Consider the following 18203-nt stretch of genomic DNA (forward strand, 5'->3'; position numbering starts at 1 on the left):
CGGTGACTCCCTGTTTGCCAGTGTCATTGGTTGTTGTTGTTTGTCTTTCGGCTTTTCCCGGTTAGGGGTCACCACAGCAGAACTCCAGTCCGCTAATGATTGGCAGTAGACTTTCACAAATGCCGAGGTGCCAGCTCAACGTTCAACCTTCAACAAAGGCACGCCCATTTTCACATGTCTTTCGAACGCCCACCCAACCGTGGGGAGGACATGCAAACTCCACACAGAAGGCACTCCCTGCACTCCGGCTGAGAATCGAACGGGAGAACCTCTTGCTGTGAGACAACTACACTACTGCTGCACCACCGTGGATGATGTGCTGTTGGTAAAAATTGGAATTCACTTCCATCTAACCTTAAACTCGAACCTTCTTTAAGTCTCTTCAAAAAAGGCCTCAAACAGTATTATAAAGAGCACTGGCTTTGTCACTTTACTAACCCTGATTAATCACTACTTATTCAATGCCTTATTTAAATTAATATTGTATGCATCTCTTGCTCATAATAGCTTACTGCAACCTGTTGTTTTTGTATATTATTACACACTGGGTATATTGTGAGTACCTACTAGAGGGCTTTGTAAATATGTTTGACTCGCATCTGTTACATTCTGTGTTATCTGGCGCTTTTCTCCCCAGGCCTCCGCTGAAAATGGACATATAGCCAGTCAGACTATCCCGGTCAACAAATGTAAAATAAATACATTTTTACATAGCAGTGCCTACATTTCTTAAAACTGAACATGGCGAAAGAGAGAAGAAGGGAGAAAGAAAAGAAAAAAGAAAAAAAAAACAGCAAAACCTATTTACATTACTACCCCCATTATACTACCCATATTATACTTAAAAATAACTGAACAACTTTACTGTATAACATGCAAAGAAAATCATGCACCATTTAAATAGTACTGTTAAGAAAAATGGTTTTACTTACAGTTAACTTTCTCCCTCCTCTTCCCCTCTCCTGAGTATTTTTCCGAACATCAATGACACGAAGTAGGGCATCTGCTTTAGAGTTTCCTACAAGTTTAACAAGGTCCAAAAAGTCCAGTACTTCCAGATTTTCTTGTTCTGTCATGTTTCAGAGATATAATTATTGTTTTGTAGTCCCGCATTTGTCAATTGCAAAGTTACTGATTTTATGACATGAAGTAGGGCATATGTTTTAGAATCCCCTAAAAGTTTAACAAAGTCCAAGAAAGTCCAGTATTTCCACATTTGCTTGTTTTATTTCTGCTTATCTCCTTCTCCCAAACCCTGTCTCTGCTTCATTTCCAACATACTCTCAATTCTTCTATTCAACTCTTGTGCGTTTTTCCCCCTTTCTCAAGCATTTTCCATTGAAACACTGGAAAAGGTTTCACGGCACAGTCTCTCTTTGGTCTTTATTACCAGAAGAACAAGAAGGGGAATCTCCTTCTGTTTCACAGCTCACCTTTTGTTGGACAAACGTTTGTATTTCTTCCTTAGTATGTACTTCATCAAAAAATTATTTTGTTCCTCCAGGGAAAAAATATTTTGAAGATAGCTGGGTACAGCAGTTTGAATCTCACGCCTATTTCTCGACATTCCCTGAATAATAGGATACATTTACTCTTCTTCTGCCTGGTGTACAAGGAGTAGTCATCCTCCACAAACACTCTGCTGTCTCCAACCTTTAGTACTTTGCCCTTCTGCCACAGTTTTGTCAGAATCAACTCCTGCTGCTTGCTGGTAAGATTTCATCTTTACAATTAAAGGTCTAGGTTGTTTTCTCATAGCCAAGGTTGGACTATACACGTGTTGTGCCCTTTCAGTTAAAAGTTCCTGTTGTGGAATACCAGTCCAACTGCTTATTTGTGCTTTCAAAAAATTAATACAGTCTGTTCCTTCCACCTTTCTGGGTACAGCAGAAAATCTCAGGTTTTCCCTACATGCTCTGTCCTCTAATTCTATTATTTTTGAAACATCTCTTCTTGTTCAGTTTCATATTCAGCCAGCCTTTCTTCATTTCAGCCTCTGAGTTTTGCAGTTTTATCACCTTATCTGAATATCTTATATTAGGATGCGGGTTAATATAGGCAGGGGCCTAAATGACAAAGTTTCTATTAAACCTGTACTTACTCATAAACCATTGTGCAGATAAAAAAATTTAAATGTAATTTTAAATATATTTTATAGGTTTATTCTAGGACTACATACTAGACTTGGCACTTTAAGCATGTCTATTATATTGTTTTTAATTTACAGCTTAATAATATTGTCTTAATTGAATTTAACCAACTTAATTGGTTGTTTTTTTTGCTAATAAATCGAGTGGAATATACATTTTTTGGGTTTCCTGTTTGGCTCGCTGCACTCCGTTTTGGACTTATTTGTGGCATTTGAGTGATTTCACTTGGTTTTTATTGTCTTAATTGAACTTTGATTCTGATTGGCTGTTTGTAACTTTTAAATATGAGTGAGTAATGATTTTAACTGTCTGATGAAGTAGCTCTTGCTACGAAAGCACTCACTATTGTTTGTACTTTGTCTGTGGATTAAAACTGAACTTTATCTTCATAAGAAAAAGGAAATTTGGCCCATCACCTCTAATACACACTCCATCAGGAATAGCATAGGGAAACCTTATTTCTCCAGTCCGAATTAGGTTTATGAACAAAAAGCTGCACAAACTGAGGATTTCAGTCACATATGCAAGTAACATTAGGCTGTTACAGGAGATTTATTCCAGAAATTGGAATATACTTCGATCAGATGAAAAGGTTAAAACACTGGTAGGAGATAACCCCAGATATGCATATAAAAAACAAGAAATCCATTAAGAGGCTTTTATGTGGACCCAGATATGGCCATGAGTTGAATACTGAACCCGTAACACACAATCATGGAACCTTTCCCTGTAATTCCTGCAATTATTGTAAATATACTGATGAGAAAGGATGTTCTGAACACCCAGATACGAGGAAGACTGTTTACTTTAAACTATCAGCTAACTGTAATACCACAAATATTGTATATTTAGCTCACCGTAATGTATGTTGCTCATTTTATATAGGTATGACCACATGGAGGTTTTGTGATAGGATCAGGGAGCATGTTTATGATATATATATATATATATATATATATATATATATATATATATATAGGAGAACAGAGACTAATGCCTAGCAAGAAACGTGATGGCATCAGATGCGACACACACATTTAAATTCATGGTAGTAGAGAAAGTCAAAACAGGTTGTACAGGTGGCCCTATAAAGAACCTGGTAGAAAATAAGGAACTTGAATGGATCATTAGGATGCGGGCTAATATAGGCAGGGGCCTAAATGACAAAGTTTCTATTAAACCTGTACTTACTCATAAACCATTGCGCAGATAAAAAAAATTAAATGTAATTTTAAATATATTTTATAGGTTTATTCTAGGACTACAGACTAGACTTGGCACTTTAAGTATGTCTATTATATTGTTTTTAATTTACAGCTTAATAGTATTGTCTTAATTGAACTTTGATTCTGATTGGCTGTTTGTAACTTTTAAATATGACTGAGCAATGATTTTAACTGTCTGATGAAGTAGCTCTTGCTACGAAAGCACTCACCATTGTTTGTACTTTGTCTGTGAATTAAAATTGAACTTTATCTTCACCTGCCTTGGTCTGGTGTCTCCTATATTTTTTACATTGGATACTAGTCTTTTTGGAGGACCAGTTTGCCTACACCACAGTGTTGCTTTTCCTTCTTATCTGAATATCTGTTTAAAGCTCCTTCCATTTTCCAGACTTTTTTTGTTTGAGTTGATATACTCCATCAGTGTTTCATTTATTTTAGTTAGACCTGTGTGCAGTTGCCTTATACATTCCTCTAGGTTACTGGAACTTATGTCCGGAGCTTGCACTGCTTTTTGATGAACAGCTACAGTACTTTTCCCAGTCACTGTTTTTTTTTTCATCACCTTTTGTAGTTGATTTTCCTTTAGGTCCTCTGTATTTCAGTTTTCATGGCATCCAGGCAGTGTACTTACTAGCCATTTACTGAACATTAACCCAGAAATCTACGTCCACTGGCTTTCTCTGCTAAATTTCTCTCTTCACACTGGCAGAGCTAGAATTAAGCTGTTAGTCAATGTGCAGCCATATTGGAAGTCCTGATGTTTTTCAAGAGTTAAGCTGTTTTGACGTTACTTAGTCACTTTGAAATTACTTATTTTGCATTGCTAGAACAGCTTAGTGTGATTGTTTTGTACTAACTTGTAACCGAACACTTCTGTTGTTGTTTGAGATCTAGTGTCATTCTTATAATACTAGGGTGACTACCTGTTTTTTGGATGAAAATAGTCCACTAAAATCAGCCCTATTGGTTAATAAATAAATAAGTTACAGTGGGGATGTAGTGAGAAACTAATGCAGGCTCATCAATTACAAAGAATTCAGAAATGTTATAGTTATTTTAAATCATAGATACTTGTTTGTCTTTTCGGCTTTTCCCTGTTAGGGGTCGCCACAGCAGAACTCCGGTCTGCTAATGATTGGCAGTAGATTTTTATGATGCCAAGTTGCCAGCCCGACGCCCAACCTTCAGCGAAGGCACTCCCATTCATGCATGTCTTTCGGAGGCCACTCGACCATGGAGAGGACATGCAGACTCCATACAGAAGGCACTCCAGCCGAGAATCGAACAGGCGAACCTCTTGCTGTGAGGCAACAACGCTACCGCTGTACCACCGCGGCTTATATATTAAGTCATAGATACTAATGGTGTGAAAAGGGAGGGGTTCCTCTGTATCACCTGTTGGTATATTTATGCAGGTGTATAACCTGTCTAGAGTCCTGTAAGCGCATCAATGCATCTTTTACATACATGGATTTCTTTTCATGCATGGGTCCATTACGTGTTTAGTGGGGCTGCATAATTCACTGCACATGCTGCTGTAAAAAGGGTTATTAAGGATCAGTCCACCCAACAGTTCCTTCAGTAGCTCATAGCATACTTACATGTAAATAATATAACAATTTCAAGAATGGTTTCAGTAACAGGTAGAGTCCCCAGTTGTGAGTAAAAAGACTTGATATGCTCCTTTGTTTGGGATATGACAGGTTAAGCTTCAGTCTATTATTCCATTTTGGGACACACTCCCTATCAGGCTGCAAATGAGATTAATCTGTCCCAAAGGATACCTACCCCTTTCCTGCCCATTGCACATCCCAAGTTCACATGTGCATGCGAGTGCCCCCACACTATAGTACAAATAAAAGTACTATGCTTTATTTCTCAAAATCTGTCAAGCAGCACCATAATCTGCCAACTGTAAGTAAGAGACAGACAGCAGGGGTGATTCCATGCATTTCTACCTGCATTTTCAGCAGTTAATAGGCATGTAGCTATGATTACCTACAGTCACTGTACACAAGCCTGGACACAGGTATGATTTATCGCTCATCTGTAATGGTAATGATTCATCATCATTCTTTCTTTCAGATCCTGGTTAACATTGGAAACAACTTTGATGTGGAAAGAAGTATATTTACAGCACCTCGCAAGGGAATCTACAGCTTTAATTTCCATGTAGTGAAGGTGTACAATCGGCAGACTATCCAGGTAAGAACTACTAAAGGGTTCTACTGCTGAAGACTCTGAATAGTCATATTAATTCAGTAAAATATCACTGTAGGGTTCAGATTTGGGGCACTGGGAATAAATAGTGGCACTTATTTTACATTTTGTCTGGCAAAAACTCAGGTAAATCACAAATATGGATAGTTTGAAAATTAAAAAAACATGCTATTTTCATGGAATTTTCCATTTTAGATCAGAGATCTAATTCACCAAAAGAGGTTTTTCTGCTCATTTGTACTTTTATAATGTTGTCAGCTTGCATTATTGAGTCCTCTGTGTCTAAAATCCCTTCTAATTTCCAATATATATTGAATCAGAAGAAAATGATATTGAAATCAGCATAATAACTAGAAATTACTTTTATAAATCACAGGTATAAGTCCTGGTTTTCATCTCATGAAATCAGAATTTCAGTTTTTTGAAAACTGAAAATTAGTGGCCCTGGGAATAAGGCAGTCTTTTCTATACTAATGCATAAACAAGACTAACTTGACATGGCCATGACAGGGCTCTGCATTTGTGATACATGGAATGTTCTGGAGCTTAAACTCAGGACCCCCATACTTTCTGATATCATTCTTATAACAGTACAAATGCCAGCTTCAAAATAATACTTTCGATTTTGAGGCCATTTAAATAACAGGATGTCTATTTCAGTGCAACTTTCCAGTGTGATGCCAACTGAGATTTAACTGCAGTACATTATATTAACAGAGGCCCCCTTCCCATCCCAGCTGACACTAAAATGGTATTCAGAATCAGGGCATTTCTGAAATATTGCTGGATCTATGTATTCACAGCACTAAATGAGGGTGTACAGCAGTAGCAGTGCACGGATGTGGACAAAAATTTTGTCACCACTCATACCCAAGGTCCTTGTGGTGACCACTGTAATGACTATTTGCATGTGTACTTTAACACTGACACTTTCATCCAGGGCAGTTAAGGGTACAAAGTACTTTCCTTTGCCAGTACATGCATAATTTAAGCCAGTAAAATGCATTTCAGACTAAGGCATTTTGTGACAATAGAGATTTCCAATATAGTGCACAGAGGAATTGAGTTTGCACCTGTGTGTTGTCTGGCTGATAATGTTTTAGAATTCCATGCAAAACTCAGAAAAACATAGTTCAAGCAGCAAGCACAAATGCTGTCCAGTTTTTTAGGAATTGTTAATTGATGAGTAGATTATTAAATGCTGGTTTGTCCATCCCGGGAGGATAAGTTTCTTGTCTGTTTTTTTGGCTGACCGTCCAACCCCTGCCCTGGTGTAGGCCAGGGTTGCAGCTCAGGCAGATAAGAAGTATGCCAGAAGCAGAGTCAGATCATGTGACACAGAGGGTATGAGCATGGCGAAACATGAACTATGATGTCACTGCATGACATGCATGTGGATAGGGTTAAGGGAAGGCCAAAGTAGAGAAGCTTCTCTGTCTGTCTAGATGGCATCATATGGGATGCCTCCTCTCTCTTGTCAGCCTTGATGTGGAGACAGGGAAGAGACTCTGGGATATGGCACATGGTGAAGAAGGAGAACCAAACACCGACATGAAAAAAAGACTTGATGATATCAGGTGAATTACTGTGAGTGATGAAGGGTTGAAATGTCCCTACTTGGCACTACCTCATGCCTTTCCTATGAAAATATTTAACTGTGCTTAAGACAGTAACATTTTGTGAATTATGAGCATGACAGATGCAGTGAGGTTCCGATTTAGTATGAAAGTGATACTCTGCCCCACTTTTTCAAATTCTAGTTTGCATGCAAGTGAAAAATTACATGCTCTTTTACACTAAATGGGGTCACACTGTGCTGATGTTACTGATTCAGAGATGCATTTAAGTTAAAGCAACTGTAGCTGAGAGGCATTTCTATGTGAAACATTTAATTGGCACGTGAAGTTTTGGACACCTCAAGTTTATTTTTTAACAATACTTAATTTTACCACTATGAAGCTGTATTCATGAAAAAAATGGGCAGTGATTTAAATTTCAAGAAAAAAAGTTTACCACCAATGGCAGAATTCAGAAAATGGATTTAGGAGCATGGAATTAAAGGTGCACTGAGGTGCTTGACTGATGCTAAACTATGGAATAATGAATAATTCATAACAGGGTTTGGTGTAGTGACATGCTGAATGGAGCCATCATGAATAATTAATAAGGGAATTTCATTTTGGTGAGGTGCACTTATTCACATGCTGATTTAGCATAGTCTGCACCCCACCCCCAACCTTGCTTATTTGTAGATTGCCCGCAGGCAACAATATATAACAGTAATATCTAACAGGATCTTGGGAACTATGAGGCTTAGAACACAGAGTACTTATTAAAAACAAAACAAAAAAAAAAACCTCAAGTAATAAATACTACAAGGTCAAGCTAGAAGCAGCTTTACCTGTAGTATACACATATTTTGTTTGCATTTCTTCATGATTCCACAAAGGTGTGCTGCTATCCTCTGTGTGTGTGCAGTTCTGTGTCATGCATGTGATTCAGCAATGTGTCACAACATTTCTGAAACCCTCACTTCACTCACCATTATTAAATAAGAGCATATAGCTTGCATTGAGGTGAGAGCTGTTTCTTCATAATGATGATCAACTGAATTGATACCAGACATTTTACCTTGCAGTTAGCCACAAATCCCCCTTGCAGCTATGAACAGCATTTTCTGAATCTGTGACTAAGTCTGTATTTGTTAGAAAAGCATATTTTCATGAATTTTTTTTGTTGGCAAAAAGTAATGTACAAGGAAGTTACATCGTTGTTTTGAGCTTTCAGATGGGGTTAAGATATTTTTAATTACATTTAACAACATGCTTTCTGATGTGTATTCATTTATTACAGCAGTCTTGCATGTGATAATACCAAAATATTGATGGACTATATCCACATTACTTTGGAAGAATGCATGATCTTTATGTAGAAATATAAATCTTGACAGTAGATAATATTTTGGCCCACCTAATTTGCCCATGCCTACTCAACAGATAGGCTACAGATGCTACTTAGCCTAAAGATCACAACTTCTCATAATAACTGCTTTATGTCCAGCTGACGTATTCTTGAATTCCATCTCTGTTTTCAAATCTACAGTTTCTACAGGTAAGCTGTGTATGAATGCAAGACTAAGTAATAAGTAACAATAAGTTACTAAGTAAAAATAAACAGGACATTCTGGAGGGATAGATTCCTGCCCCAGAGACTTCCCTTACTCTGGAACAGGCTACCCATCTATGTCAAGCAAAGTTCTTCATTAGCACTCTTCAAGAAAAATCTTGATGAGTGGATGGGAAATTGAAAATACACCCCTGGGGATCACTTTTGTGTCTCTGCCCAACAGTGGCACAGGAAAATAGCTTTCTTGGGTGGTGTAAGCCAGGGAACCTTGTTGGCTAGGCTTACGTAGGCCCTTGGGCCGATAGCCTAGTACCTACCTATGAACCTATAAGTCCCTGTGGTGGCTGGTGACTTCAAAGTAAGGCAACGGGCTGCAGGAAACAATTGAAAGGTCGGATCCAATTACAGTGGGATGGGGGTTGTACTGCAGCAGATCAATGACCATTTATTTACCTGTGATCAAACAACAGATGGAGCCAGTTACTTTCACCCACAGACTAACTCAGTACCCACTCATTCCAGCCATTTTATTGATTACATACACTTGAGATACCTGACTAAAATCAACAGGGCCAACCTTATGTGAAATATAGCCATCAACAAAGGACCTTATGGGCTCACCACTGCATACTTCCTACACACACACACACACACACACACACACACACACACACACACACACACACACACACACACACACACACACACACACACAGTGCCCATACCCTGTTTCTCCATTCTGGTCCCACATAATCTAGACAGATTACTTCTTGTTTTTTTTTTTCACGCTTTGCCTCACTTTTAAAACACTTTAAATGGCCAAAACTGCATCGTTAACAAGTGTGGAGGCAGTAACTGAATTAATCAAGGGGGAGTCCCAGATCACTAGTCCCCTAGTAGTCAAAGGGCTGTAGATGCCCTGGGATACGTTACAGATTTTTTCCATCGTTTTGATCCATTGATGGCTTGAATAAAGTCACTAGTAAGGAAAGAAATTAATGTATATTTTTTCTTTCAAGTACAAAATATGTTTTCTCCACAGCTTAATGCTCAAGGATATGAAAACAGTAGTGCTCAATAAAGTGAGAAAACAAATGTCTGCAAAGATGTATAAATCATATCTTGCAATACTGACTGCCTTCCTATTCTCCTAAAAAAAGGTAAACATCTTCTGTGTACCCCTCAGTTGTTAGGTTGGGATGAAAGTGAAAGCACAATTGGCCATAGCCATACATTATACAGCTGATGGTCTGGTGGTAGAAACCAGACCAACTGAATGCAATCCACACAGATACAAGGAGTACACCACCAAAAAGGAACCAATATCAAAAATAAAGTCAGTGAATGAAGCACTGTAAGATGACAATGATATTCACAATGTCACTGTGCCAATAATCAATTGCTTTGCACATGTCCTGAACAGACTGCCATAAATGACCACTTATTTATGTACAATGTTGATGTCTGGTTGTGATGGAAAGGGAAAGAAATTTGGCCAACAAGCTACTTTACATACATTGCAATGCCTTCCCAAAACACACAGTCATTTACAACCATCTACAGACCCAGCATCCATCAATTACAGCCACTTTGCTGACTGTGCTCATTCCAAATGCACACTAGTTGTGCAAGGCCAGAATAATGATGACTTAAGGAAATGGCAGCAGGCTTAGTCACTCGTAGTCAGCAATTGCCCTGCAACAAGCAATTAATGCCAATGTTGTTGACTGTGTACACTTCAGATGTCCGTTATAAGATCATAGTGGCCACAGTAGTGTTGTATTTCAACTTTATTTCATCCAAGTAGAAACCACATTAAAGTATTTGAATATGTTTCACAGAAATACAGATTACTCATGCAAAATCAGAATAATGACTGTTTAAAATAATTAAATGACAGCAGCATCATGTCAACAGAGAACCCCATACCTAGCAATTATAGATGCTTTGTTGAATGTGTAAACCTCAGATGTCTGTGATAAAAAATTGGTAACAGTACATGTATTTCAGTTTTGGCTCACTCAGAGTAGCCACAGGAAATTATTCCAGTTTGCTTCAAACAACTATACACTAGTCCCACAAAGCCTAAATAATGGCTGTTTAACTTGAACAAATGACAGCAGCATCAGTCACTGTCAACTACAGAGAAACCTCCTACCCCCTCCCTAGTAATTATAGCCACTTTGTTGACTGTGCACATATCTGGGTGTGATAAAAAATATCTTGGCCATGGTAATGTATTTTATCTGGGTTGCAAAAAACAGAAGCCACAGTAAAGTACTGCTTCATACAAATACAGATTAGTCCTGCAAAGCCAGAATAAGTATTGCTTAAAGTCAGCAAATTACAGCAGATCAGTATGTATCTAGCAATTAAAGCCAAGTTTGTTGACTGTGCACACCTCAGATGTCCAAGTGTGATAAAATAGCCTCAGTAATGCATTTCAGCTTTGCTTCACACAAACAGTAGCCAGCATAAAATGTTCTATTTCATAAGCACAGTAGTCCCACAAAGCCAGAATAATGACTGTTTAATTTGAGCAAACAACACTATGGTCAGTCATTTTCATGCATGGATAGTAGTACCCAGCACTTAACGCCATATTTGTTGAGTGTGTACCCCCAGATATCAGATTGTAATAAAATAAAAATAATAATGCTTGCCTACAGCAATTTATTTTAACCAATTCTGCACACATATGCAAACATTCATAGATGTCCCCACTGGTACTGTACTCTGAAAAGGCTGAAGAACCAAGGTGCTAAGAGAATTTCTGAATAAACTTTTCTTCTAGGTTTTACTGGCTTGTCGTTTTTGAAAATATTGTTTTTTCAGTGTTGTGTTGTGATGTCTCCACTGGTTACAGCAAATTCTATTGTTTCATACACATCAGTTGTCTGACTGGGATAAATGAAAATTGATATGTTTTTCAGTTTGTTGCTGTCCAACATACAGTACATCCTATTTCAACCCTCTGAACACAAACACACAGATATGTATCTATCAATTGCAGCTGCTTGTATGACTGTGAATGTATACCACAGATGTCTAATTGCGATCACATAAATAAATAAAAACATAAATAATTGCTACACAGGAATGTGTATTTTCAATGCTTTCAGAAGACAGTGCACAATCCATTGAGTCTTCTAACCCCTTGGTATACCTCTCAAACTCAGAGCTTAAGGATCAGGAACAAAGACAAAAAAATGAGGAGACAGAGGCCCAAAATCAAATACAGATATTGTCTTTATATACATGGAACGTTGCTAGAATAACAGGTTTTGCATTAGTTTGCCTTTAGTAATGGGTATGAGGTCAGAAACTTAAATATCTGTCATTACTTACTGACTGCTGCCCTCCCCAATTAGTCAGAAAACCATATTTTATGAGGAGGAACAGAATAAAATATGAAACAAAATCAGGGAAGCTTGTGAAGTCAAGGGCAGTTGAGAGCACACACAAACACATATACACACTTGCACACTTAAATCAAAAACAAATGCTTATCTTTCTATATTATGTCTGGCAATGGCATGCATACTAGTAGTTAAAAAACACTTATTTCTGCATTTCTGGTCTCTTACCTCTGCAGCAGTCTATTAATTTTTTCTTTTTTGTGTCAGATACCTAGTAGTTCTAATTTATTGATCAGTGTATAGGTGTTGTTATATTGTTAAAGAACATCATGTTACAGGTGGTAATAGATCTATTTTCAACACCTGAGTCAGCTTAAGGCAGTATGAATGACGCCTAGTGATATTTTCACATTTCTCAAAATAGCAGGAAGGCATGTGTTACTGTGCAAATGCCTCATTCTCCATTTGGAGCATTTCTAATAGTAGGCTGTTTTGAAAATGGTCCAGCAAGTGCAGTAAGCTATTTTCTAAGGATCTCAGAACTCCTTAGACATGGGAAAGTCAACTATTGCTTTTTATTTAATGAAAAATAAATTGTGTGAGACCTGGTTAAAACCAAGTATTTCTAATTCTGAAATTCTTCCCCCTAGCTACAATATCCTCAGGCATGACAGGCTTTCAGAAAGAGGAGGGGGAGTCACAATCATGTATTCTAACTGCCTGTCTCCCCTGTCTCTTTCCCCATATCTGACTTTCTCCCAGCTGAGATAATTTTAGCTGACTTTAAACTTAGCCACCATAAAAAACTTGCCATTGCATCAATTTATATCCCTCCTGGAAGTAATGTCCTCATTTTAGAACACTTTCGATCCTGGATATCTAAAACTATCCCTTATGAAACCATCATACTAGGAGATGTCAATACTGGCTGGCTGCAGATCAATAAAGAATCACCTTCTACCTCTCTCAACCTGTATGGATTCACACAGCTCATCTCTTCCCCCACCCACCTTCATAAAATTTCCTCTACTGGTTCACTTATTGACAGGATACTAGTATCTCACCCCCAACATTACCATAATCCAACCACTCTACCAGACACACAAGGTGACCACCTACCTTTACTAGTTCACAGAAACTCTGAACACCTGCATAAAGCACAACAATATACGGTGACCCATGATCTATCTAGCTATTCTCCTGACTCACTAAATCACCTCCTCTCTACTATAAACTGGTCCTTTCTCTCTAATCTCACTCTCGGTGAAGCAGTCCTACACCTCAACACCTTTCTGTCCATCCTCAACTCCCTTGCCCCCACTAGGAAGACTCGCATCAAATTCAGATGTGCCTCATGGCTAACTAAAACTACCCTTACACTCATGAAGACCAGAGATAAAGCTTGGAAAACTTGGGAAGGTAATAATACCTCTTCCAACCTTATCTCTTACAGGGAACTTAGAAAAAAAGTAAAGAAAACATATCAATCTTGATAAAAAGACCTATTACCAATCCTCACTTAACAATCCCAACTGTAATCCTAAAAAATTCTGGAAATCTATCAATAAACTTCTATCACCTGGTACTCCTACCCCACCCACACCTTATTCTGACAAGACTCCTCTGGAAAGAGCAACCCTCCTTAATAAGTTCCTCATTGAAACCATTGAAAACTTAACTGTAACTAACTTCTCCACCCGCACCTCTTTCAATCCATCTACATCTTCATCCACCTCTGATTCACCTCTCTCACCCTCACTCTCATTCTCACTATCACCTGTTCCCACTTCTTACATCAAGCTGCTGTTAACTAAACTAAAACCTGGTTCACCCTCAGCTGGTTACCTTCCTTCGTTATTCCTTAAACATGCCGCTACATCTGTAGCTTACCCCATATCTATCCTGATTAATAGACCCCATATCTATCCTGATTAATAGACCCCATATCTATCCTGATTAATAGACCCCATATCTATCCTGATTAATAGATCCCATATCTATCCTGATTAATAGATCCCATATCTATCCTGATTAATAGACCCCATATCTATCCTGATTAATAGACCCCATATCTATCCTGATTAATAGACCCCATATCTATCCTGATTAATAGACCTCATATCTATCCTGATTAGTGGACCCCATATCTATCCTGATTAATAGACCCCATATCTATCCTGATTAGTGGACCCCATATCTATCCTGATTAATAGACCCCATATCTATCGTGATTAATAGATCCATAAAAGAGGGCAAAGTCCCTGAAATTTGGAAGAAATGTTTTGTAGTACCTCTTCATAAAGGAAGAAACTCCACTGAGCCAACCAATTGCCATACTGTCTACTCTACAAAATACTGGAAAAGTGTATCCATAAGCAAGTGCTTAATCATCTGCTACAAGAAAACCTACTCACACCAACTCAACATGGCTTCCGCCCCACACATAGCACAGCTACTGCTCTTGTATCCTTTACAAATAACATTGCTCAAGTCAGGGATAATAGCAAAATAGCATCAGCCCTCTTTCTGGACCTGTCGAAAGCATTCAACACCATATCTCATACCATACTTCAGCATAAACTCTCCAACCTAGGCTTCTCAAACTCCACCAACTCCTGGTTCTGTGATTACCTCACTAATAGACACCAGGCTGTTAGATGGAACTCTTCTTACTCCCCCTTTCTAGCAGTTAGGACAGGGGTCCCACAAGGAACAATTTTGGGCCCTCTCCTCTTCAATGTATTTACCAATGACCTTTTCTCATCATGCCCCCAATCCAATCTTATTCAATATGCTGATGACTCGACCATTATCAACTCTGCTGACAACATAGAAAACCTTCAATTCCTTACACAAAACTCACTCCACTCAGTTGAAAACTGGCTACAATCCAACCAACTCCTGCTAAATGTGAGAAAAACTAAGCTACTACTTTTCCTACCTAAAAATCTGGAACATGCAAAACAGAACTTTTCTATAACATCCCTTAATGGAACTAAAATTTCTGTTGACACCCAAACAAAACTCCTTGGAGCAATAATTGATGAAGAACTTACATTCAACAATCACATTCATAGCTCAATAAAAAAAAAAAAAAAAACACCAAAAACTAGGTCTGCTTTACCGTCACAAACACTTTCTTCCCTGTGCGACCAGGGCACCCCTCGCCCAATCCCTGCTTCTACCATCCCTACTCTATGCTTCACCTATTCTTACCCATCTACAGAGTAACCTAATATCCAAACTAGAAACCACATATATCAAAGTAGCCAGATTTGCTGCAAATCAGCCTTACAAATCCCATCACTGCCTCTCATTAAAGGCTTTACACTGGCCTGAATTTTCCAACTTACTGCCTCAATCCGAACTCCTTATAGCCCATAATATAATAAACAATCCAAATCCTGCCCATCCCTTGCAAATTGTCTGACACTTTATACTCCTCAACACCCACTAAGAAGTACTAATCAATACTTTCTTGAAGTTCATAAGCCAAACAAAACCTTTGGGAAAATACTCTATTGTCATTCAGTTGCAAAAAATTGGAACACACTCCCTTTAGCCCATAGAATACTTAAAGACAAAAATGCCTTCAAGAAGCAGCTTAAATCTTTTTTCCTATTAAATTGGATATGTTCATGCTATAAAATAATACCCAAGAAACATTCAGGGATAACCTAACTTAACTGTATTACTTCTAGCTCTCTCTCTTACTACTACCTACACATTTTTTTTCCGTCATATTCCATACAAGTTAGCTCATGTTACACTCAATTCCCATAATCCCTTATTACTGTTCTTTAATTTATTTATCTTCCAAAGTTCACACAACTTTATCTGTATATTTACTTACTTCATGCCTAGTACCTTGGTTCAGCAATGTACTGACCTTAGACCTACCATATTTCTGCTTAGCTTCTTGCCATACTAAATGAATATTTCCATATATGTATTGTATTGTATTTCTATCCATTCTATATATTCCTTTATTGCATGCTACACCCAGTTTGGGTTTGTGAAAGGCAGATTATGCCTCCTGAACCTGATTGACTTCTTTGAGGCAGTCACCAAAGACATAGATGAGGGTAAGATGGTTCACACAGCCTATCTTGACCTCGCCAAGGCTTTCGATACCATCCCCCATTCTGAAATTATAGCTAAACTCACTAAACTAAGTATAAATCCCTACATCACAAGATGGGTTGCCAACTACCACTGACAGAACCCAAATTGTAAAAGCTGAAGACTCCAAATTTGACCTCAAACCAGTGACAAGTGGAGTACCACAGGGTTCAGTCCTGGGACCTCTCCTGTTTGGTATCTACTTCTTTGAAGTACAGGCTAACACAGAAATCCTCTGGCTAATGAAGCTTGCAGATGACTGCAAACTAGGAGCCACAGTCAAGTCCCCAAATGATGTGGACATCCTACAGAAGGGCCTCGCCAAGACAGATGCCTAGTGTCAGAGCCATGGCCTCAAGCTCAATGCCAAAAACTCTGTACCCATGAACTACCACATAGGCAGCAATCTACTTAACAGCAAATGTGTGATAAGAGACCTTGGGACCCAGGTGGACAGTAGTCTCTCCTTTGATAGTCACATCGCCACAGTAGTCAAGAAGTCCTTCTACATGGCACACCTCATCATAAAAGGGTTCTCATCCAGGAAAAAAAGGTCATTGTTCCCCAATACTCAACAATCATTAGACCCATTATAGAGTACATCGCCCCTTTTGGACTGTACCTCACAAGACATCTGCAGCAGCTGGAAAGGCCACAGAAGTACCTCACAAAAGGATTACTGGCCTCAAACAAATGCCCTACGCTGACCGTCTCAAAAAACTCCAGCTTTACTCCGTAGCACGTCACCTACTCCGAGGTGATCTCTGCCTAACATATAAAGCTATGTCAAACCCAGAGCTGTTGGACATGCCACACCTAAAGAAATCCCAATCCCTCCATAATAAACAGGACATGCTGGAGGGATAGATTCCGGTCGCAGAGACTTCCCATATTCTGGAACAGGTTACCCATCTATGTCAAGCAAAGTTCTTCATTAGCACTCTTCAAGAAAAATCTTGATGAGTGGATGGGAAATAGGAAATACACCCCGGGGATCATTTCTGTGTCTCTTCTCAACAGGGGCACAGGAAAATAAAAACTTTCTTGGGTGGCATAAGCCAGGGAACCTTGTTGGCTAGGCTTACGTAGGCCCTTGGGCCGATAGCCTAATACCTACCTATGAACCTATAAGTATGTATACTTAAAATGTGATCTGTGTTTATCTTTGTTCTTACTGTTTGTTTACTTAAACTTTTTTTGGGGAGCTTTTCTAATCGGGTCTCTGCTGAAAAAGGGCTTCTAAGAACCCAGACAGACTAACTCAGTTAACAAATGTAAAAATAAAAAAATAAATAAATAAATAAATATATCCAATTTCTTAAGGCTTTTTTTAACTGGGAAGGGGCTACAACCACACAGCCATTAAAATGAGCTGTCCCTGCTGAGCCCAAAAGCTTCATTAGAATTGTTTGTGTCTTTCGGCTTTTCCCGATTAGGGGTCGCCACAGCGGAACTCCGGTCCGCTAATGATTGGCAGTTGATTTTTATGTACTGGCTTGCCAGGCCTGACACACAACCTTCAACGAAGGTACACCCATTCACGCATGTCTCCATGCAGAAGACGCTCTAGCTGAGAATCGAACCGGACAGCGTCTTACTGTGAGGTGACAACGCTACCGCAGCACCATAACAGGTCAAATTGTGGCCTCACACATAAGTAATTGCTGAAGTATGATGTTTTCTGAAAGTTGATAAAATCTGCATACAACTCTTATATAATCATAGTCTTAGAAATGCAGAGCAAAGCAAAGATTGCTGTTTCATAATGATAGTACTAAAATATAGAGCAATGCACAAATTGCCATTTTTAACAACTGCGGTGGTACGGCAGTAGCGTTGTTACCTCACAGCAAGAGGTTCTCCCGTTCGATTCTCGGCATGGCTTGGGAGTGCCTTCTGTGTGGAGTCTGCATGTCCTCCCCATGGTTGGGTAGCCTTCGAAAGACATGCGTGCGTAAATGGGCGTGCCTTCGTTGAAGGTTGGGCGTCGAGCTGGCACC

At 38.8% G+C, this 18203-nt stretch overlaps 1 protein-coding gene across 1 annotated transcript in view; it reads left to right on the forward strand.

The window, feature by feature from the left end:
* LOC122790901 (cerebellin-1-like) overlaps window positions 1–18203 on the forward strand; it is a 790849-nt gene that overhangs the window by 725594 nt on the left and 47052 nt on the right. Inside the window, exon 3 of the mRNA XM_044058580.1 lies at window positions 5462–5581. Within this exon, the coding sequence (XP_043914515.1) occupies window positions 5462–5581 (120 nt within the window). The remainder of the gene's footprint in view (window positions 1–5461; window positions 5582–18203) is intronic.

Source organism: Protopterus annectens, chromosome 16.part0 (genome assembly GCF_019279795.1).
Source record: "Protopterus annectens isolate FY-2018-M chromosome 16.part0, PAN1.0, whole genome shotgun sequence".
Lineage (NCBI taxonomy): Eukaryota > Metazoa > Chordata > Ceratodontiformes > Protopteridae > Protopterus > Protopterus annectens.